At 33.9% G+C, this 23824-nt stretch overlaps 3 protein-coding genes across 5 annotated transcripts; 2 read left to right on the top strand and 1 right to left on the bottom strand.

The window, feature by feature from the left end:
* Positions 1–3671: 3671 nt before the first annotated feature.
* On the top strand, positions 3672–4469 carry LOC128034117 (uncharacterized). Its single transcript, XM_052622875.1, has 2 exons — positions 3672–4033; positions 4154–4469. Exons 1-2 carry the CDS (start codon positions 3672–3674, stop codon positions 4467–4469), a joined length of 678 nt encoding a protein of 225 aa, XP_052478835.1.
* Positions 4470–8650: 4181 nt separating this feature from the next.
* On the top strand, positions 8651–19875 carry LOC105788513 (putative phospholipid-transporting ATPase 9). 3 transcript variants are annotated; one of them, XM_012615438.2, is made up of 12 exons: positions 8651–8789; positions 9386–9913; positions 10620–11971; positions 12116–12226; positions 16573–16849; positions 16978–17066; positions 17155–17263; positions 17637–17846; positions 18144–18269; positions 18364–18462; positions 18694–18885; positions 18987–19875. In XM_012615438.2, the coding sequence occupies exons 2-12, from the start codon at positions 9521–9523 to the stop codon at positions 19614–19616; spliced, it is 3588 nt and encodes a 1195-aa protein (XP_012470892.1). In that variant the 5' UTR covers positions 8651–8789; positions 9386–9520; the 3' UTR covers positions 19617–19875. The 3 variants fall into 3 exon arrangements, with proteins under 3 accessions (XP_012470892.1, XP_052483330.1, XP_012470891.1); XM_052627370.1 differs by lacking the exon at positions 8651–8789 and adding an exon at positions 8895–8910; XM_012615437.2 differs by lacking the exon at positions 8651–8789 and having other exon boundaries at positions 9167–9913.
* A 148-nt stretch (positions 19876–20023) lies between these two features.
* Positions 20024–21332, bottom strand: LOC105788514 (uncharacterized). The gene has a single exon (XM_012615440.2). It carries the CDS (start codon positions 20577–20579, stop codon positions 20139–20141), a length of 441 nt encoding a protein of 146 aa, XP_012470894.1. The 5' UTR covers positions 20580–21332; the 3' UTR covers positions 20024–20138.
* Between the last annotated feature and the right edge of the window lie 2492 nt (positions 21333–23824).

Genomic DNA, 23824 nt, shown 5'->3' with positions numbered 1-23824 from the left:
CATTTTATTATTTTCGATAAATATACAATTCCGCTTTTTTTTTTCGTATTTTATGTTTTCTTAAACATACTTCTTTGTCATTTTACTTTTAATGCTATTTTCCTAAAATTTTAATTTCAAATTCTAAGTAAATTTCATAAAAAATCCCTAATCAACATACAATGTACATATCATTATTTTTTCATTCTAAATATATTTCATAAAATATATATGCTAAATAAAATAATAAAATAACTATAATGTACATAACATAAATTTTAAATACACAAATATTACAAAAATTTTAAATTTATAAATAAAATTACCTTTTTTTTCCTTCATTCCTCTTCTTCTTCTTTTTTTCTCTTCTCCTTTCCTTTTCTTTCCTTCTTTCTTTCTTTTTTCTTCTCTTTTCCTTTTCTTCTTCTTCTTTCTTTCTCTTTTTCTCTTCTCCTTTCCTTTTCTTTCCTTCTTTTTCTTTCTTTCCTCTCCTTTCTTTCTTTCTTTCTTTCCCTCTCCTTCTGCCCCCCCACCGACCCCCCCTATTATTAAGTGGTGCTGCCAATGGTATTGGCACCATTGATGCCTCTAATGGTATTGGCACCATTGATGCCGCCAATGGTTTTGGCACCTTTGGTGCCGCCAATCCCAATGGCGTGACCAAGGTGCCGTCACATCGGTCAGATTTTTTTTGCAGGTTTTTTTTTATTTTTTTTTATATATTTTGGTAAATAAAAAATTATATATATTTTGGTAAATAAAAAAGTTATAATATTTTGATAAATTTTTATTTTTATAATATTTTGTAAAAACCCTAAGTAATTCTAACATAACTACTAACTTAGCATCCCCTACTACGAATTTATAGTTTTTTTTTCATATTTGCATTTTACGATCCATTTCAGAAAAGAGAAATTTTATTTTGTGGACAAAAGAATCTAATGCATGTCCAATATTTTTTTAAACGATCTGAATCAAATCTAAAAGTTAATTAATGTATATATATATATATATATGTTAAGTTCATTCTTTTAGAATTATTTAAAAAAAGTAGCATAAGTGATTTACTTTATTAATAACATAAATTCAACGATGTAATTTTATAAAATTAAAAGTTTATGACTTAAATAAAAGTTGTACTAATTCCTATCATTCTTTTTTATTAATAATAGAAGCTCAACTATGTAATTATGACCTAAATGGAAGTTGTGCTAAATCTATTGATCCAAAACATAAATGACCCTTTTCTTTCTTTTCCTTCCAATTCACCCCTTGGAAAAAAAATAATACTAATATAGGGAGACGTGTCATTTTCTTAGGTCTCCATATCTACAGTAAAAATATGTATCTTTTTTTTTTAACTATGTTATAGATTTTGTAAGATTCTTTTAGTTGAATTTGATAAATTAATGTAAAGTAGTATTTAAACATTAATTTAGTAAAAATAAAATTAAAATATTTAATTATAAATAGTATCTAAATATCAATTAGGTAAAAATAAATTTAAGTAATTATCAGTATTTATCAAAATTAAAATAATTATACGATAAAAATAATTAAAAACTAAATTTAATACAAAATCATATTAAAATTTGTAAATGTATAATTATATTTTAGTAGAAGATAAAACCCACCAAATAAAGAAATTAAAACACAAAAAAATGATAAAATATCATAATATCATAATATTACCGCACTGTATTTCAAATTACATCTCAGTCCTTCTATTTGAAGAATGCTACGTGCTATACAATAATAAGCAAGATTGCACCTACCGTTTTGTTGCTGTTAATTTGATGAATTGGTATATTAAATACTGATCAATTTATTAATTTAATTAACCAAATCCATCAAATTAAGAAAAAATAAAAGTGACTAAAATAAGAATAATCTAATTTTAGAGTGATTAACGAGTTGTAACTACTCAAAATATATAGGGTTATATGTAATTATTAAGTAAGAAATGGTTTAATTTTGATGGTTAAGAACTTAGTATGCTCCTTAGAGATTTTAAGTTCTATACACTCCTCTCCCATTTTCTTTTCATTTTATTGTTAGCAAACTAGGATGGAAGTTAATCCAAAAATATTAAATGGAGTTAAAGCTTATTAAGAATGAGCAATAGCCCAAGGGTTAAACACTCTTTTCCCCCTACTTGCCAAGGTTCGAATCTTCCCATTTTCACTATCGTCAACCAAAATGATGGGTTAATTGCCAAAATAGCCCTTAGGGTTCCCAAACCTTAAACTTGTTACCCTACCTTCTCACAATTGAATTAGAATTTTTCCTAATCAAATCCTAATAAGACTTTTATCAACCTTTACTATATCTTCTTCTATTTCTTTTCTTCCTTTTCCTAACTTGAAATTTTTACATCTCCTAGCTACCAAATATTTTTGTTTTTCAAAATTAGATTGTTTTCTGTTGATCGATTTTTCACTAGAATCGTAATTATCGTCAAATCGTAACCCTAGTCTTCACCAAAGAATCGATAAGTCCAATTCAACATTGGTAATTAATCCCAAATTCTCATAGTATTTCTATTTGATATTAATCTTTCAAATCAAATAGTCAATCTTTCATGATTCTTGACAACTCTTTCGTTAAAATCATTGAATCTTAAAGAAACTTGGAATCAAATGTTAACCCATGCAAAATTGTCCTTTGAAGGACCAATTACAGGTGCATCAGACCAGATTTGAATGTGAGGGACAACGTTCGAGATCCCGATGACAGGTGTGTGTTTCTTTACAAGTGAACCGGAGAAAATCGTGCCTCGGAATAGGACTACACGACCAACCACATGGTGTGGGTCACCCATGTAGACTACACGACCATGTTCCTTTAAAATCTTAGGAAATTTATTTTTTACACGGCGTAAAACCCTCCACATGACCTACCACACGACCGTGTCTCCTCTGAAGGTTGAATTTACGAATGCCACACGGCCACAGTCTGTCACACGACCGTGTGTCCCCTAATTCTCATATTTTACAAATTTACCTGAAATTTTTATAAACTGTTTAATTTAGCCCCTGCATGATCCGTGAACTATTTTTAGAGTTTTATCTCTTACAATTAATCCCCTGATATTTTGAATAATGTGGAATATATAATTTGATTGATTAGATTATTTTTGTTTATGCATTATATGCGATTGAAACTTGTTTATTGTCATTGGATTATTGATGTACTGTTACTATTTATCATACTACGATATTACTGATTGCATGAACAACATGCTTATATTATTGATAAACTAAAATTATGACATTCATGTCCACTACTACGGTTAAAAACTAAGTACATGTTATGCATGTCTACTATTTCTGTACTGTTAATAGCATGCCATATTGGATTGCATGGATGGGATGCTTCGAAAGAATGAAGTACTGGTAGTTTTAACTGCAAACACTGGTGATTTATTCATAAATTAATGACAACTTTTATCTATAAAGCCATTGTGTATTCACAACTACTAGCATCGCATTAACCTGCAAGCTCTTGAGGTTTATCCATAACTTATACCGACAGCTATTATCAGTAAATATATTGTATATTCACAACTATTGGCAACATATTAACTTGCACCTGGTGGTTTATCCACAAATTAGAGTGTTTGGGATATAAGGGTTATGAGGAACTCTAACTATGGAGTGTAGCGATGCGGTAAGACCTATTTAAGTAGATAAATGTTCCACTTAAGTGGGGATGAGGAACAATCTAGCTTTGAAAAGCTTAAAGCAGTGTTAACTCAAGCTCCCGTGTTGATTCAGCTCGAATCAGGGGAAAAATATGTGGTGTATTGTGATGCGTCCTATACTGGCCTTGGTTGTGTGTTGATACAAGGTGGTAGAATAGTGGCCTATGCGTCGAGGTATTTGAAACAACATGAGTGCAACTACCCGACTCATGACTTAGAGTTGGCTGCAATAGTTTTTGCATTGAAAATTTGGAGGCACTACTTGTATGAGGAGAAGCATTACATCTATATTGATCATAAAAGTCTTAAATACCTTCTCACCCAAAAAGAATTGAACCTTAAGCAACAGATGTGATTAGAGCTGTTAATAGATTATGATTGTGTAATTAAATACCACCCCGAGAAAGCCAATGTTGTAGCAGACGCTCTTAGTAGGAAACAAATGACATATTTAATAGCAATGTTTGCTAGGTTAAGTTTAGTGAATGATGGAGGCTTCCTAGCTGAGCTACAAGTGAAACCCATCTTAGCCAATGAGATCAAAACTAAACAAACTTTAGATGTATCCTTGTTGCCATGGATTAGGAAGGTTAAAGATGGCAAAACAAAGGATTATGAGTTTAATGAAGAGGGTATTTTGTATTACCACGGAAGATATTGTGTACCTAATGATGTGGACCTAAAGCAAACCATACTTCGAAAAGTGCATGCTAGCCCTTATGGCATGTATCTCAGAGGAAATAAGATGTACCGGGATGTAAAAGAGTTGTATCGGTGGCCTAAGTAGAAACGTGATGTAACAAAATTTGTGGCTAAGTGCCTAACATGTCAGCAAGTGAAAACTAAACACCAGTTTTATTTTAGATTGCTACAACCCATCAAAATACCATAATGGAAGTGGAAACGTATAATAATGGACTTTGCTAGTGGGTTACTCTTAACACCCACTAAGAAAGATTCAATATGGGTAATAATAGATCGATTAACGAAGTCAACATATATTTTACCCGTCCGAAAGGATTAGTCATTATAGAAGCTGGCTAAGGTAAACATTTCAGAGATGTAAGGTTTCATGGGGTGCCCATATCGATTATCTCATATCGAGATCTCTATTTTACATCTAGATTTTGGAAGAAGCTGCAGAGTCATTAGGAACTCATTTGGATTTTAGGATTGCCTTCCATTCGCAATTTGACCGGTAATTCGAATGAGTTATACAAATATTAGAAGATATGTTAAGATTTTGTATTATCAAATTCTAAGGTAGTTGGGAAGAACATTTGCTCCAATCCAAATTTTCCTATAATAATAACTTTCAATCGAGTATCCAAATGACACCTTATGAAACTTTATATGGTCATAAATGCCGAACACCTTGCGTTGGACTGAATTGGATGAATGGAAAGTGTTGGATCCAAAATTAGTGCAAGGCTCTAAGGGGAAAATAAGGCTAATACAGGATAGGCTGAAAACGACTTTCGATAGAAAAAAGTCATATGTAGATTTGAAGAGGAAGGACATTGAATACAGTGTCAGCTATCAGGTCTTTTTGAAAGTGTCACCATGGCGAAAGGTGTTAAGGTTCGGTCGAAAAGGTAAATTAAGTCCAAGATTCATAGGACCCTACTGAATCCTTAAGAGAGTCAGTCTAGTTTTTTATAAACTAAAATTATCTTCTGAACTAGATCGAATCCACGATGTTTTACATGTTTCCATGTTAAGACGATACCGCTCCGACCATTCCCACATTCTTACAATCGAAAAGATTGAGGTACAATTGGATTTGTCCTTTGAAGAGGAACCAATACAAATTCTAGACCGTAATGTAAAGGTTCTGAGAAGGAAAAGAATCCCTCTTATTAAGGTTCTATGGCAGAACCATGGAATCGAGGAGGCCACATGGGAACCAAAAGATGTATTTCGACAACAATATCATCATCTATTCAAACTAGGTAAATTTTGAGGTAGAATTTTTTTTAAGGAAAAGAGAATTTTAACACCCCAAAATATATAGGGTTAGATGTAATTATTAACCAATAAGTGACTTAGTTTTGATGGTTAAGAGCTTAGTATACTCCTTAAAGATCCTAAGTTCTATCCACTCCTGTCCCATTTTCTTTTCATATTATTTTTAACAAACTAGAATGAAAGTCAATCAAAATAAATATTAAATGGAGTAAAGACTTACTAAATATGGGCAACAGCTGAATGGTTAAGCACTTTTTCCCCTACTTGCCAAGGTTCAATTCTCCTTATTTTCACCACCGTCAGCTAAAATGATGGGTTAATTGCCCAAACAGCTTTTAAGATTTTCAAACCCTAAACTAGTTATGCCACATTTTCCTAATAGAATTAGAATTTCCCTTAATCAAATCTTAACAAGACTTTTATCAACCTTTACTATATATTCTCCTATTTCTTTGCTTTTCTCTTTTTCACTTGAAATTTTTACATCTCCAAGCTACCAAATATTTTTGCTTTTCAAAATTAGATCATTCTCCGTTGATCGATTTTTCACCAGAATCTTAATTACCGTCAAATCGCAATCCTAGTTTTCGCCAAAGAATTGGTAAGTCCAATTCAATCCCTATAATTAATCCCAAATTCTCATAGTATTTCTATTCGATATTAATCTTTCAAATCAAATAGTCAATCTTTCACAATCCTTGACAACTCTTTCATTAAAATCATTGAATCTTGAAGAAACTTGGAAATCAACTGTTAACCCGTACAAAATTGTCGTTTGAAGGACTCGTTACAGGTGCATCGAACCAGATTTGAACATGAGGGACGATGTTCGAGACCCCGCTGACAGATGTGTGTTTCTTTACAAGTGAATCAGGGGCAAATCGTGCCTCAAAATAGGGCTACGCGACCAACCATACGGGCGGACCACACAACCCTTTCACACAACTCTGTTCCCTTGAAACCTTAGGGAATTCATTTCTCACATGGCCTAGGACCCTCCACATGGCTTACCACACGGCCACGTCTCCCTTGAAGGTTTAATTTACGAATGCCACACGATAACTGTTTGTGACACGATCTAGCCACACGGTCGTGTACCCCCTCCACACGATCCAAGGCTTCCCACACGGTCCAGTAACACGACCGTGTGTCCCTTGATTCCCAGATTTTATAAATTTTCCTAAAATTTTTATAATCTGTTTAATTTAATCCATGAATTATCTGTGACCTATTTTTAGAGTTTTATCTCCTACAATTAGACCTATGATATTTTGAATAATGTGGAATCTATGATTTGGTTAATTAGATTATTTTTGTTTATGCATGATATACGATTGGAACTTGTTTATTGTTATCAGATTATTGATGTACTGTCACTATTTCTCGTATTATGGTATTACTGATTGCATGAACAACATGCCTACTGTTATTGATAAACTAAAATTATGACATTCATGTCCACTGCTACAGTTAAAAATTGAGTACATGTTATGCATGTCTACTGTTTCTGCATTATACTGTTAATAGCATGTCATATTGGATTGCATGGACGAGACGCTTTGAAAGGGGAAAGTACTGGTAATTTTAACTGCAAAGTTTGGTGGTTTATTCACAAATTACTGGCAGCTTTTATTTGCAAAGTTGTTGTGTATTCACAACTATTGGCAGCATATTAACTTGCAAAAACTTGTGGTTTATCCACAACTTATACTGGCAACTATTATCTGCAAATCCGTTGTGTACTCACAATTGCTGGCAGCGTATTAACCTGCAACACTGGTGGTTTATCCATAAACTGGAGTGTCATGGATGTAAGAGTTCTAGGGAACTCTGACTGTGGAGTGTAATAGTGGGGCAGAACCTATTTATACTGTTAAATTGAAATTGCTATGTATTGCATTATCACACATAAACATGCACGAATGAACTATCACTTTCTTCTATGCTATGAGATTGCTAATGAAATGTATAATGTTATTACATATGCTTGGATTACTGTTTGACATTAATTTACTTATAATGGAACTCACACTGATTTACATGCGGATGCGACATCCTGAGGGTCTCGACTCGATTTTCTAATATACTTTTAGATATATTATTTGATGTTTCATTATGCAGAGTTTTTATTATTAATTTATTTCGAACTGTGACATGCGATTTAGGGTTTGAGTTTTATATTGCATTACACTTAATTTAATTTTAGGATAACAAGATATGTTTATTATTGAGTTATGCATGAATTCCCGATTTTTATTTAAAAATAACCACTTGTCACATTTCCGTTGCTACATCTTAATTAAGGTTTTGAAGATTAATAAATTGGTATTTAACTAAGTTTTCTACTAAATTAAACACATGTTTCAAAATGACTGTTTTCAAAACCGCGATAGCTAACTGGGTCACCTCGGTGGCTAATGTAATCTTTCGAATTTGGATCTAACGTTTAGGCCGAGTTGAAGAGGTTACACGAGTAGTCTACCCAGTTAAAAATTAGAAATCCAAATTCCAAAAACCATCTAAAAGATTGATCAATTTTTATTTTTTATTTTTCACCTCAATTAATCCACATCGGAATTTAAAATGCCAAATCACCAACTTAACAACAACAATTCTCAACATGGATCATCTGGCTCATTTTTCTAATGGACAAGATCGTTTCTATAAAATTTTCAAGTAAAAGGACTGAAATGCAATACAAACACAGCACAGGGATTGATATATAATTTTACCCCGAAATTTATCAAATCTTGTGTGTTTCACTTTTTCTTACAACACATTAAAACTGTCCTAATTTGTTTGGTTTGCTTGTTTTCCAAAAACTTTTCCTTCATCCGCAAGGGGATGGAAGATACTAGAAAATGTCAATTTTATGTTTTTGTAGCATATGTTCGATGAACAGTATACTTTTTCATGTATACGAACGAAAAAATAAAAAACAACAATATATCTATCTAATCTGTTATAAAACATAAATATCAGATAAGGAAGATTCTCAGCCTCTTCTCTGATTAAACCCTTTTTTCTTTGAGAAAATTCTCTTCTTTTGTTTGTCTTTTTATTAAAAGGGTTTCTTTTTCTTTCTCACGTTTCCCTTACAACTTTGTTTTCCATTGACTTTCTGACTTGATCAACTCAAGTAATAATTGCTCGTCTATAATTATAACTGTTATTCAAATATTCTTTCTTTAGCTACAATTTTTAGCAGTTTTACATTATTGGGTACCTTTGAAAAACAATTTCCTATCACATGATTCAAAGTTATTTTCTATTTTATCTGGTTTCTCTTACTCTTTCATGGCATCTCTTTTTCTTTTTTTTTAAATTATCAATAATAATTTGTTTGGGTTTTAAATGAAATGCAAAAAGTAGTTGGGTTATACTAAATGTGTTAAGTTTTGGTTTGTTTATTTCATCTGAAAGTCAAAGTTGAAACATGGTAGTCTGGTCCACAATCTCTACCAAAGATTAAACTATTAAGATGAAAAAGAAATTGTGAACAATGTATGCTGTTTAAGTAAATACTTTGCTTCTCTCTTGTCATTTCTTGGAATCTTCATTTATGAAATGGGGTTCTTTTCTTCATCATTTTAGTGGTTCATATGGCTGCTTGCTAAGTTTCAGATAGAGAGAGCTTCATTAACTTTTCTTTTCTTTTCTTTTCTTTTTTTCCCATTTCTTTGCTTGTTCATAAATAGAATCCTTGTCTGATTGGTTCCTGGATCTTCTTTGCAGCCGGTTTCCGTTTCCAGAATCTTGCTTTATAACTTCATCTTCTTCTAAAGACTGCAAAAGTTTCTTGAATTTTAGTGTTCTCCATGTGTTTGAAGTTTGGACCATTTGAATAGGATTAAACTTTGTGCAAAAGAAATGGTTGGTGGAAGGAGGAAAAAACAACATTTTAGCAGAATTCATGCTTTCACATGTGGGAAAGCGTATTTTAGAGGGGATCATTCATTGATTGGAGGCCCTGGTTTCTCTAGAGTAGTATATTGCAATGACCCTGAATGTTTTGAAGCAAGTTTGCTTAACTATGGTGGAAATTATGTTAGAAGTACAAAGTATACACTTGCAACGTTCTTCCCAAAATCATTGTTTGAGCAATTCAGGAGAGTTGCCAATTTCTATTTTCTAATCTGTGCTATACTGTCTTTTACACCACTCTCTCCATACTCATCTATCAGTAATGTTCTTCCATTAGTTGTTGTAATTGGAGCCACTATGGGAAAGGAGGCCGTCGAAGATTGGAAGCGAAAAAAGCAGGTAATTGACGGGCTTCGAGTTGAACGATAGTTTAGGATTATTGTGTTTCTGATTTTTGATTTTACAAATGTATATTCAGTTGCCGACAGTTCTTAGACCAAAATATGCTGTGATGTTCTTTTTTTAATGAATTATGGAGAATGTATAGTAGATTTCTGAAATTTCTGGTAGGCAACGTATATGTTGTTGGGTTTTTAGGATGAGATGTCAAAAATTTGTCTGTTCAGGATAGGATTTTTGAGAAAACATACTTCATAGGTGCTAATAGTTAAACATATTTCGTAGGAGGTTGCCTATAGCGGTTATCTTGCAGGTGAGACAGAGAAGGGTGCTGGTAGAGCGAAGTGGGTTGCCGATGTCTTAGAGATATGTCAATTTAGATGTAGTAGATCTATTGTCCATCTTGTTAAAGTGTTCAAGTCCCTTCAAATGATACTTTGCATAAAAAATTAGTGTTACATAGTGTATAATGCTTGAAAAATGTTTATGGAAATGCTACTCAAATATGTATAAATTTTTTCTTCTTATGCACATTTGTGTAGAATTTCCTTCAAAAAAGAAAATTTGCTTCTTTAGTATGTGGGATTGATGCTATTCATTTATGCCTCGCTTTCTCTATCTCCATCCTTCAGTTTGTTTCTTTTTTATCTGGTTTTTTTAGTCTATGTTTCTCGGGTTTGTAAACCGGTTGTTGATGACATTGCAGGACATTGAAATGAATAACAGGAAAGTTAAAGTGCATCAAGGTGATGGTCGTTTTGAGCATACGAAATGGATGGATTTGAAAGTGGGGGATATAGTCAAGGTGGAGAAGGATGAATTCTTTCCTGCAGATCTTATTTTGCTGTCATCAAGTTATGAAGAAGCTATTTGCTATGTTGAAACGATGAACCTCGATGGGGAAACCAATTTGAAACTAAAACAAGCATTGGAAGCAACTTCAAGTCTGCATGAGGATTCAAGCTTTCAAAATTTCAAGGCTGTCATCAGATGTGAAGATCCGAATGCAAACTTATACTCTTTTGTTGGCAGTTTAGAGTTCAGAAAAGAACAATATCCACTATCTCCTCAGCAGCTTCTACTTAGGGACTCGAAATTACGGAACACAGATTATATTTTTGGTGCAGTTATCTTTACAGGACATGACACAAAGGTCATTCAAAATTCAACCGAACCTCCTTCTAAGAGAAGCAAGATTGAGAGGAGGATGGATAAGATTGTGTACTTTCTGTTTGCTTTGCTCGTTTTGCTGTCTGTTATTGGGTCGATTTTCTTTGGAATAACAACCAGGGAGGACCTGGAAAATGGAAAAATGACAAGATGGTACCTTAGACCTGATGAGACCACAATTTATTATGATCCGGAAAGAGCAACAGTTGCTGCAATTTTGCAATTTCTGACAGCCCTGATGTTGTATTCGTATTTGATTCCCATTTCCTTATATGTATCCATTGAAGTTGTCAAAGTTCTCCAGAGCATTTTCATCAACCAAGATCTACACATGTACTATGAAGAAGCAGACAAGCCGGCACGAGCTCGAACCTCGAATCTAAATGAAGAACTTGGTCAGGTTGATACAATACTTTCTGATAAAACCGGAACTTTGACTTGCAACTCAATGGAATTTATCAAATGTTCTGTAGCTGGAACATCTTATGGTCGTGGAATTACTGAAGTCGAAAAAGCTCTTGCTTGGAGAAAGGTTTCGCCTTTGGCCCAAGACTTGACAGAGGAAGAGGGACAAGTAGAGGAGTTTAAGAAAGAAAAGCCATCTGTCAAAGGGTTCAACTTTTTGGATGAAAGAATCATGAATGGTAATTGGATAAAAGAACCTCGAGCAGATGTAATCCAGAAGTTCTTACTGCTATTGGCTGTCTGTCACACTGCAATACCTGAAGTGGATGAAGAAGCAGGAAGAACTTCATATGAAGCCGAATCACCAGATGAGGCAGCATTTGTGGTTGCTGCCAGAGAACTGGGATTTGAGTTCTATGAAAGGACACAAACAAGCATTTCATTCTACGAGTTCGATCCACTCTCCGGCAAAAAAGTTGAAAGGTTATAAACCTTAATAGCTTAATCATTTCCAAGGCCTTCCATTGCATCAACTTTAGCCGCAAGCAGAATACATAGGCTTTTGTGGCTAATGGTATTTTCATATCTGTATTCAACATGATGGAACATTTCTATGCCCTTTTGCAGATCTTATAATCTATTGAACATCTTGGAGTTTAGTAGCTCAAGAAAGCGGATGTCGGTGATTGTGAGGAACGAGGAGGGAAAGCTCCTGCTACTTTGTAAAGGCGCCGACAGGTTCGTAATCTGAAACAGCCGTTTACTACCTAATAAGACTATTTAGAGTAATTTTAGTGATAATGATGAACATAGCACCAAAACTAACGACTAGGACGTCATTCTATCTCCAAGACTTAAAAGGATGAATGTCAGGGAGGGGCAAGAAATGTATAACTCTTGACTGGCTAAATTATGTTGCTTAGTAGTTCTTTCCAGTATCCAAATACTTGAAAACAAATTATAATCAAAGTTTTCAGTAGAGGATTTAATAAAACTGTTCTATATCTTATTAACTAAACAATTGAATTTAAATAGAGAAAAGAGTCATAACTATTCTAATAAACTACTAAAAGATAAAAATAATTCCCTTATTCTAATAAACTACTAAGAGATAAAATAAAATATTCTTAGAATATCTCAAATGATTTATTCTAAGATTTATCTACTTAAATAAGATTTATCTACCTCAATAACTTTAAAATATATCCCAAATTATATGGGTTTCACATATTTCAACACACTCCCTCAAGTTGGTGCATATATATCAATCATGCCCAACTTGCTTATAAGAAAATCAAAGCTTGTCTTAGAGAGCCCTTTGATGAGTATGTCAGCAATCTGTTGTTTTGAAGGAACAAACGGCATGCACACTTGGCCTTCTTCAATCTTCTCCTTGATAAAGTGTCTATCAATCTCAACATGTTTAGTTCTGTCATGCTGGACTGGGTTGTGAGCAATACTAATAGCAGCTTTGCTATCACAGTACAACTTCATTGGTGAAGTTATTGGTTTTCTTAGCTCTTCCATAATTCTTTTTAAGCACATCATTTCACAAATTCCTTGAGCCATTGATCTAAACTCAACCTCTGCACTACTTCTTGCTACAACATTTTGTTTTTTGCTTTCCCAAGTCACAAGGTTTCCCCAAACAAATGTACAGTATCCTGATGTAGATCTTCTATCTGTTATTGAGTCTGCCCAATCTGCATCTGTATAAGTTTCAATTCCTCTTTGTTCGGATTTTTTGAAGAATAAGCCCTTTTCATGTGAACTCTTCAAATATCTCAGAATTCGAAACACTGCTTCTTCATGTTCCTCCATTGGGGAGTGCATAAATTGGCTCACTAAGCTCACTGCAAAAGTTATGTCTGGCCTTGCATGTGATAAGTAAATTAACTTACCGACTAATCTTTGGTACTGTCCTTTATCAACTAATCGACCTTCTTTATTTTCGAATTATACATTTAGATCAATTGGCGTATCAGTTGGGCGGCAACCACTCATCCCAGCCTTTTTTAAAAGATCAATCACATATTTTTTTTCGAGAGATCACAAGACCCTTCTTTGATCGAGCAACTTCCATTCCAAGAAAGTATTTCAAAGGACCCAAGTCTTTGACCTCAAACTTCAATGCTAGATGCTCACTGAAACGTCTTATTTCATCCACATCATCTCCTGTAAGAATGATACCATCGACATAAACTATAATAACTGCTATTCTACCTCTTTGTGAGTGTCGATAGAACATTGTATGATTAGCTCGCCCTTGTGAGTAACCTTATTTTTTAACAACTTGAGTGAACCGTTCAAACTAAGCTCGAGAAGACTGCTTTAGACCATACAAAAATTTCCTGAGCTTACATACTCGAGTTCCAAATTTTTCTTCAAAATCTAGAGGAGGATTCATGTAAACTTCTTCTTCAAGTTTCCCATTTAGGAAAGCATTCTTCACATCTAACTGCTGTAAGAACCAATCAAGATTAACAGGAATTGATAAAAGAACTCTAATAGAATTTAATTTGGCTACTGGAGCAAATGTTTCAAGATAATCTATCCCGTATGTTTGAGTGTACCCTTTAGCCACCAGTCGAGCTTTGTATCTATCTAAAGATCCATCCGGTTTGAATTTGGTTGTGAACACCCATTTACAACCCACAGTTTTCTTCCTTACAGGTAATTCCACTGTTTCCCATATACCTGTTTTTTCAAGAGTGCGCATCTCCTCTAAAATAGCCTCCTTCGACTTAGGAACTTGTAAAACATCTTTCACATTTTTGGATATTTTCATAGTGTCAAGACACGAAACAAAGGTTGAGAATGTCGAAGACAAGGCTTTATAGGACACAAATTTAGACATGGGATATTTGACAATATTTCTAACACCTTTTCTTTTAGCAATTGGAATATCTAAATTAGAAAATTCATTGGTTGGATTATGAGCTTTACCTGGACTTTTGACAAGATCTTGCGGGTCGGATTCTTGGTGATGAATCTGGTGGATTCCACTTTATTGATTTTGATTTTTTCTTGAGTAAACACTTAACTCCTTTTTTTGTTCTTTATTCTCATGATCAAACTCTACACATTCATACTCATTTTCATTAACAGCATTAACATCATTAATTTCTGTGTTAATCATAAATTCACCTTCCCCATTATTAGAATCCCTATGTTGTATATTCCTAGTGTTTTCTTGATCAATTATAGAATCTTCTGTACTATAATTCCCTCCCTGAAGATTAGAATCAAAGGAAGATTGCGTTTCAACAAATGTGACATCCATGGTAACAATAATTTTACTATCAATTGGATCGTAACATTTGTAACCCTTTTTATTAGAAGCATAGCCAGAAAAGACGCATTTTTTCGCTCTAGGATCTAGTTTACCTTGGTTGTGAAGATGAACAAAAACACTACACCCAAAAACTCGGAGGGATAAATCTGTGATCAATTTAGAGTTAGGAAAGTTATCTTTAAAGAGGCTGAAAGGAGTTCTATAGTTTAGAGTTTTATTAGGCATTCTATTAATAAGATATGTAGCTGTTAACAAGACTTCACCCTAAAGATAATGTGGTACCTGACTAGTGAACATCAAGGCTCTAGTTATTTCCAAAAGATGTCGGTTTTTTCTTTCTGCAACCCCATTTTGTTGTGGTGTATTTGTACAAGAGCTTCGGTGGACTATACCATGTTTGGTTAAGAAAACACCTGATTGATCACTACAGAATTCCCCACCATTGTCACTCTGAAATACTTCTATTCTCACACCAAATTGTGTTTTCACCATAGCATAAAAAGACTGAAACATATTTTTAACTTCAGACTTATCTTTTAATAAAAACACCCAATAAATGCGAGTATGATCATCAATAAATGTGACAAACCAACGTTTTCCTGAAAAAATTAACTCTTGAAGGTCCCCAAACATTACTATGAATTAACAAAAAAGATTTGAAAGTTTTATATTTTTTAGGTGGGAAAGAATGACCGATGATGTTTAGCCAATTCACAAAATTCACAGTGATATGAAGAAAGACTTTTATTTTTAAATAGATCAGGTAACAAATATCTTAAATAGTAAAAATTAGGATGTCTAAGCCTATAATGTCAAATCATAACCTTATCAAAACTAGAAGCAGAATTTAAAGTAGTTGTTGGTTGACTTAGATGGTCGTCGTCAAGAAAGTAAATTTCACCAGATCCTTTAGCATTGACAATCATCCTACCCGAGACTATGTCCTGAAATTTACACATGGAGAAGTCAAATATAACATGACAATTCGAAGACTGGGATAATTTACTGATCGATATGAGATTACAAGCTAGATTTGGCACATGCAAAGCATCATGTAAAACCAAGGAAGGCAAAATTTTAACAGTGCCTTTCCCGGCTATTGCCGAGAACGACTCATCTGCTACTTTGATTTTTTGCTTCCTGTACAAGGCGTGTAAGTTGAAAAAAGAAAATGACTACTAGTCATGTGATCACTAGCTCCAGAATCAACGATCCACGTGTTTGTTTTACAAGGCTTGGCACTGAAAAAAATAGAAAAATCAGTACCTGATTGGGCAAAGGAGGAAGAAGGATTATTGGATGAGTTAGGAAGATAAGAATTCATTTGAAATTGTGGTGATTGAAAAAGCTTGTGTAGATGCTCTAGTTACTCCTTAGTGAATGGAGACCCTTCTAGAGAACTTTGACCCTCATAATTTTCATTAGTTGTTTCAACGATAAAACTTTCTTCCTCTGTTTGATTACTGGATCTCTTATCTCCAATGAAGGCTGTTTTAACCATGATGCTACTAGAGATAACCTAGCTAAGATGCCATGAAAGTTTTCAAGAGAGCATTTAATAAAACTTTTCTATATTGTATAAATAGAGAAAAGAGTTATAAACTAATTGGGAAAATAATTCCCTTATTCTAATAAACTACTAAAAGATAAAATAAAATATTCTTAGAATATCTCAAATAATTTATTCAAAGATTTATTTACCTAAATAACTTGAAAATATATCCGAAAATATATGGGTTTCACATATTTCAAGATATAATAAGTGCATTTTGTTTCTTTAATCAAGCAGTGTCATGTTCGAAAGACTTGCAAAGAGTGGACAAGAATTTGCAGAGCAAACCAAGGAGCACATTGCAGAATATGCCGATGCCGGTTTGAGGACTTTGGTAATTGCATACCGTGAAATAGATGAGCAAGAATATGTCGAGTTCAATGAGCAGTTCACAGAAGCCAAGAACCTAGTGAGTGCTGACCGTGAAGAAATGATTGAGGAAGTTGCAGGAAAGATTGAGAGGGACTTGATTCTTCTTGGTGCTACAGCTGTTGAAGACAAACTTCAAAATGGGGTGAGTTTGAAAGCAACAAATATGACTTGTTTGTGTTTCATTTCATGTTCAAACGCCGGAGAATCAAGTAACTTTTAATACGAAATCTTTGGTTTTATATTGAGTATTTCGCCTTTCTTGCCGGACAGGTTCCTGAATGCATTGACAAACTCGCACAAGCTGGGATCAAAATATGGGTTCTAACAGGAGATAAGATGGAGACAGCAATAAATATTGGGTACGGTGATTATTAGAAGTGCTTACCATAGACTCTGATGTGAGCTTCCATATGCTGATTTTTGGAACTTTTGTGTTGAACTTTGCAGCTTTGCTTGTAGTTTGCTTAGACAAGGAATGAAGCAAATAGTAATAAATCCAGAGACTCCAGAAATCAAGGCATTGGAGAAATCGGATGACAAATCCGCTGCTGCAGCTGTATGCATCTCATACCTTGAACTCTGATTGCATATCATTATGTTTTCAGATTCTCACTATTTTGAACTCTGATTGCTTATCAACTCAAAAATTCTCAATGACTTTGTTCTTTTATATTCAGATTAAATCCTTCAAATTGTTTCCATACATTTTGGTAAAATGAATTAATTGCAACCAAACTTTCCAAATTCGTGGATGGATCATGGATCAACTCATTTTCTCCAACTCTTTTTTTTGATTTAATTGAGGCTGTGCTGTTGTCTTATCTGTTCAAACATGACAGTAGTTATGGTAGACAGTGGTTTCTTATCTGAATCTAACCCCAAAATTTGACTGTGCTTGTGAGCTTGATGAGATCCTTTTGATTTTCTAGGCATTTAAGGCAAGCGTTCTCCAGCAGATAGCTGAAGGAAAGCGGCTGCTTTCTTCATCAAACAAAAATTCCGAGGCAGTGGCATTAATTGTTGATGGCAAGTCACTAACTTCTGCTCTGGAAGATGATGTCAAAGACAATTTCCTAGAACTTGCCATTGGCTGTGCATCCGTTATTTGCTGCCGTTCATCTCCTAAACAGAAGGCGCTAGTAAGTTCATTATCCTTCAATGGCGCACAGAAATTATTTTAGTTTGTTCGTATTGAGCACAAAATGGTATTTTTTGAGTCTTAGGTCGGACTTAGGGATAACATATACCAGCAGAAAAAAGTGCTAAAAAAAGATCTCAAGAACTGCAAATATGTTGTTATAGAACTTATGGAATCTTTGAAAATAAAATGGGTTTAAATGAATGGTTGAAAATTGTTGTATATCAACTCAACTAACAAGTACTTTTTCTAGCAATTTCGAGGACTCAAACTAATTAAGTTAAAATAAACAATGCAGGTTACACGGCTAGTTAAATCTAAAACAGGAAGTACAACTCTAGCAATTGGTGATGGAGCAAATGATGTCGGTATGCTTCAAGAAGCCGATATTGGCGTTGGTATTAGTGGTGTGGAAGGAATGCAGGTAATTGCTCCATGTATAAAGGTGGTGCATATTGGTTTGTTTCACTCGATGCGTTTTGCTTCTCAGTTCTAATCGCTGCTTCTTGAATCTTCAGGCTGTCATGTCGAGTGACATCGCAATTGCCCAGTTCCGTTTTTTGGAACGCTTGCTTCTTGTGCATGGACATTGGTGTTATAGAAGGATTTCATCAATGGTAATATAAGTCGCTCTGAGAAGTTCTTGAAGTGTTAATCAATATCTGCAATTTATATTGAGATGACAATCAGTATAAGCAGCAAATGCCTTGAAAATGAAACTATCTGTCTGGTTTTCGTTTTTAATCCATGTTCGAAAATTCAAAGCATGTTCTTAATCCTTATGTTGTGCCCATGGCAATCAAATGCCAGAAACCTGACTAATGGTCTATGATGTAATCTTTTTGCAGATATGCTACTTCTTTTACAAGAACATTGCATTTGGCTTCACAATCTTCTTCTATGAGATATACGCATCTTTCTCAGGTCAAGCTGTATACAATGACTGGTTCCTATCCCTCTATAACGTCTTCTTTACATCACTTCCCGTGATTGCTCTGGGAGTTTTTGACCAGGACGTCTCTTCACGTTTATGTCTCAAGGTATCTCTCAGATTTCTTGAATGGCATTACTAAAGTTTTGTTTCTAAAACTCGATACCGACAACAATAAAATGAAATTGTGATGATTGTATCTCATTGCAGTTTCCTCCATTATATCAAGAAGGAATCCAGAATGTCCTCTTCAGCTGGCTTAGAATCCTTGCCTGGTTATTTAATGGTGTGCTTAGTGCCACCATAATCTTCTTCTTTTGCATTCGAGCGATGCAACATCAAGCATTCCGCATAGGAGGTGAAGTCGTTGGCTTGGAAATCCTTGGCGCTACGATGTATACATGTGTGGTATGGGTAGTTAACTGTCAAATGGCACTATCCATCTCTTATTTCACATATATACAACATCTCTTCATCTGGGGTGGCATAGTTTTTTGGTACATATTCCTCATTGCATATGGAGCCATAGATCCGGACATATCGACCTCTGCATACCAGGTCTTTATTGAAGCATGTGCACCGTCCGGGTTGTATTGGCTTCTGACACTCCTCGTGCTAATTGCCTCGCTGCTGCCGTACTTCGCTTACTCGGCCATCCAAATGCGGTTCTTCCCATTGTATCATCAGATGATACAGTGGATTCGAAGTGATGGACAAACCGATGACCCTGAGTATTGTCATATTGTGCGACAGAGATCACTAAGTCACACAACAGTAGGTTATACGGCACGTTTCGAAGCAAAATCGAAGAGCTCGAAAGAGAGAGCTCGGGATCATTGATGATCGTCCCGGCCGAAACGCGGATTCATTCATAGACGGGTGAGAGAATTTAAACTGCAACTTATCGTATTACGGTGGTTATTTAAATAGCTGTATATTGCTCCTGCTACAGGAGTTCCTTTTAAATGTACATAATACACATAAGATCAAGATATATAGGCTCTGAGTTGTATTTCTGTGGCCATATCACATTTTGCAGCTAAACCTGTAATTTTATGAAAGATGTACCCTTTATACAGAGAGAGAGAGATTCAGTTCAGTATGATTGGTAACCTTTTTTAAAAAAAAAAAAAATGGAATTGAATTTAGATAAAAATAATTTGTAGTGTAACTCACAAATATACTTTAAAGCTTCGATTGAATTAACAAGTACAATTTATTATAATTAAATAAAGCATTGAAAGATGTGAAGTTAGAATGGTTAATGGATTGGATAGGATAGGAATTCCAATTAAATGACAAACGTATTTAGACAAATCAAATATAAAATCTAAACTGAATTAAGGAAAATGAATGCATTTTTCAAACTGGAGGTGGATGGGGATGGGTTTCATTGTTATTTTGATCCTCACCAAAAGACATAACTTTGGCACCAGCCTCCACCACCTCCCCCGCCATACAACCTCCACACCTTAGCTTCAACCATCCCAACCAACCTCCATGCTTTATCGTATCCAATGGCGTTATCGCCACTACCGCCGCCCCCTTCGTCCGACGTCGGACACAAATCCTTCCCACCACACAAGAAACAACAGCTAGAAAAGTCAGAACTGAGATGACGGCGAAGAATGGCCCTAGAGACCCTGACGACGGTGACGAAGTAGTACTGCTTCCCACTGCCGCCGCTTGGCTGCTTGCGGTGTCTCCTTGAAGTGGTAATGATGAAATAGAAGATGCCATTGCAATTGTATTAATTGGTAAATTAAGCAAGAAAAACGAGGCTATAAATACACAATATTCCATGGATTTGTGCAAAAAGGAGAATATTTTGAAGAAAAGCGAGGGTCGGCCATAAAAAGAGAAAGATGGGAAGCCAACATGGAAAGGGAGTTTACTTGCATCAGAAAGGAATGCTAACTTTATCACTACACTGTTCCACTTATTAGCACTTTGCTTCTCTTTGTTAACTTCTATTTCCTATTCAATAAAAAATTGACATTTTTCTTTTCAGTTGTGCGACTAAACTTTTATTTTGATACTTAATTTTATTTATAGTTAAAAAAAAAAAACTATCTTCTCAACCCAAAACCCTTAACAGCTTCAACAAATTTCTTCTCAAGCTTTATAAAATTGAAAAGCACAAATTTTTAAGTGAAACATGATTCGAAGATTACGAATATCACGAAGAAAGAAAAGGAATTACAAATAGATGCTTCCTTTGGTGCCAAAGGGGTTTCAAACTCTACCAAAACAGTCCCAGAAATCTTTTCTCCTCTTACTGATTGTCACTCTCCAAGAGTGAGGGTTGGAGTAAGAACAACTTCTCTATCATTCACCTTAAAAGCACTTTCTTGTTGGCTAGTACAATCTATGAAGAGTTTAATATATTACAAAAAACTTAACTTGTTAAGATTTTTTTTTTTTTTGAATTTCAACTAGTTAACAACTTAAAGTCACAAGTGGGGGCATTCTAAACCCTTTTATTCTATTTTTAAAGGAAAACAAAAGGAGCTTAAAATCTACAATCAAATAAAAAACAAGAATGAATATTTGCAGAGAAAGAAAAAAAAATTGGTTGAAGCAGTGTTTTTAGGGGACGAGGTGACGTTAAAGATGAAGAGATGTATGTATATATATTATTAAATTATTTTTATTTAATTAATGTGCCACATGTTAAAATATGATTGGTTAAGTATTTTTAACGGATGTGGACCAAAAGTGGTAGTAGAATCGAAGAATGTTAAAATTTTAGAAACTATTTTTTATTTAAGCCTTTAATTTGTATTATCTATATTTTCATTCTTCCACTGTATTCCTTTTACAAAACAATCTTTTTTATTTATATTTTTTGAGGCATAATAAAAACATCACGAATAATATGAACATAATAAAATGGAAAACTGAAACGAAGTTTAAATTTGAATTGAAAAGAATAATCTATAAAAAAAAACAAAGAAAAGATTAATAATCATGAAATAAAGGAATAAAATTAATATTTAAATCATCAAGAAATTTCATAAATTCCACCTTAAAATTTTTACTGTAAATTTCAATAATTCTAACTTCTTTTATCTAAAAATAAAATAAAATAATTTTATGTATTCTCACAAATGAAATCCTACTTAATGCCTCTCATTCAAACATACCAAGTCTAAATACTCTTTGGATTCATTCTCATTAGAGTTAATATATGATTTGTTACTTAAATTTAGATTTAATGTGTAATTTAGTATTTGAATTTTTTTAATGTAGGCCCCATTTGGATGGATGGTGAGATTGATTCTGTTGAGATTAATTAGTATAACAATGAGATTAAAATCAATAGATATGTATTTGGATGTAAATTCAATGATGACGGTGAGATGAAAGTAAAATAAACTTTAAAGGTATTAATTAAAGAAACATTATTGAATTCTTTTTATATGTTTTTAATATTATTAAAATTTTAATATCTATTTTTATAAATTTATTTAAATATTTTAATTAACCAATAATATAATTTATAAATATCTTTTTATATTAAATAAACTATTTTTCTTACTTGGCGATGCATGGGTTTAATTGTATGTATCAATTAAAATATTTTATATTATTTAAAATTTTTATAGATTTAATTTTATGATAGATATCATAAATAAATTTAAATAATTTATAATTTAGTTTATATATTTTGTAACCCAATAATTTATTTGATAAAAGGATGTCACGATTTATTTATTTAAATATGTAATGTAAGTTTAGTTCAAGATATAAGTCATAATTTTTTTAATAATTAAGATTTTTTGAATAAATTGACTGGGATATTATTAAGAGAGGAAAAAAACCAATACTAAAGTTTAAACAATACCTCAGCAGTGCTGGGCTAGTCTAAAAAATAAAAACATGGGCTACTTATTAAGTTAAGAAGCCCGCTGAAAAATAAACAGAAAATGAAGCCTAAATGAAAACAGAAGCAGAATCGACAAGTCATTTCCCAGTCAAATCTAACAGCCTGGACTCTATTACTTCTTTCAACTTTTCATTTCAAAAGCATCAGGTTTTTTCGGAGGATAGCAATTTCCAAGAAATTTTCTTTTTTAGCTATCTTTTGCCGTTTCAGTTCATCTTCAACAACTCTCTTCAATCAGGATTTTGTGGCCATCTTTCTTCAAGAGCAGACTCTTCCATCGTCTCCCCCACTAGGTATCTTTCTTCCCCTTTTCTTAACGCATCTTTCACTAGGTTATGAGCTTCAAGATTCTCTGTTCTTTGGATGAATCTAAAAATAATTTTTTGAAATCGAGATTTGTTGCTCTAAGTATCTTCAATAATCGCTCCTAAAATCGATTTATCTCTAATTGTCATTCGGCATTTGTTGATAATTGTTTTTGAATCTCCCATAATCGTGACTGAGTCTAAGCCCATGTTGATACCTAACTTGGTTGCCTCTAAACATGCATATGCTTCTGCAACGAACGGAGAAGAAACGTTGAAGTGAAGAGTTGACTTTGAGACTTTAATCTCCCCATTTTGATCCCGAGCTACTATTCCTAACGTTGATCTGGAATTGCTGATATCAAAGGCTGCATCAAACTGTATTGACTCCCTTAGCTCCACTCCGCCTTGTCCTTGAGATCTAACGGGCGTAGAGGTAAGCTTTTTTTCTCGCACACCTTCAAGTTCTATTAGGTAGCTCTGTATTTTATGGGATAGATCCCTTCCTGATCTGAACTTCCTCTCGTGGACCAACTGATTTCGTGAGCCCCAAATAACCCATAAGGCGCAACAAAATAATTGGATCTGCTTCTTTGTACCTCTACTGAAGACCCAGGTGAGCCATGTCCATATATTCTGATCCGCATGTTCTGTTACTCATGACATATTGAGACTAATCCATACATTAATGCTTGTAGGACATTGCCTAAACACGTGGTAGCCGTCTTCTTCTGCAGAGTAGCATCGTGGACAACTAGCATTAGTGACCACTCTCTTGTATCTAAGATTAACTAGTGAAGGGATATAGTTCCAGGAAATTTGCCATATAAGTATTAAGCTTTTTGTTGGTAATT

Source organism: Gossypium raimondii, chromosome 2 (assembly GCF_025698545.1).
Source record: "Gossypium raimondii isolate GPD5lz chromosome 2, ASM2569854v1, whole genome shotgun sequence".
Taxonomy (NCBI): domain Eukaryota; kingdom Viridiplantae; phylum Streptophyta; class Magnoliopsida; order Malvales; family Malvaceae; genus Gossypium; species Gossypium raimondii.
The sequence above is the reverse complement of the archived record's forward strand: the minus strand, read 5'-3'. Positions and strand labels throughout refer to the sequence as shown.

What these genes read in the sequence shown, in the direction of transcription:
- LOC128034117 (XM_052622875.1), top strand. Translation starts at nt 3,672, where the DNA reads ATGTTCCACTTAAGTGGGGATGAGGAACAATCTAGCTTTGAAAAGCTT. An exon ending in TTGAACCTTAAGCAACAGAT is followed by an intron (nt 4,034 to 4,153) that starts GTGATTAGAGCT and finishes AATGTTTGCTAG; the next exon opens with GTTAAGTTTAGTGAATGATG.
- LOC105788514 (XM_012615440.2), bottom strand. Translation starts at nt 20,579, where the DNA reads ATGGAATATTGTGTATTTATAGCCTCGTTTTTCTTGCTTAATTTACCA.
- LOC105788513 (XM_012615438.2), top strand. Translation starts at nt 9,521, where the DNA reads ATGGTTGGTGGAAGGAGGAAAAAACAACATTTTAGCAGAATTCATGCT. An exon ending in CTCCTAAACAGAAGGCGCTA is followed by an intron (nt 17,847 to 18,143) that starts GTAAGTTCATTA and finishes TAAACAATGCAG; the next exon opens with GTTACACGGCTAGTTAAATC. An exon ending in ATAGAAGGATTTCATCAATG is followed by an intron (nt 18,463 to 18,693) that starts GTAATATAAGTC and finishes ATCTTTTTGCAG; the next exon opens with ATATGCTACTTCTTTTACAA.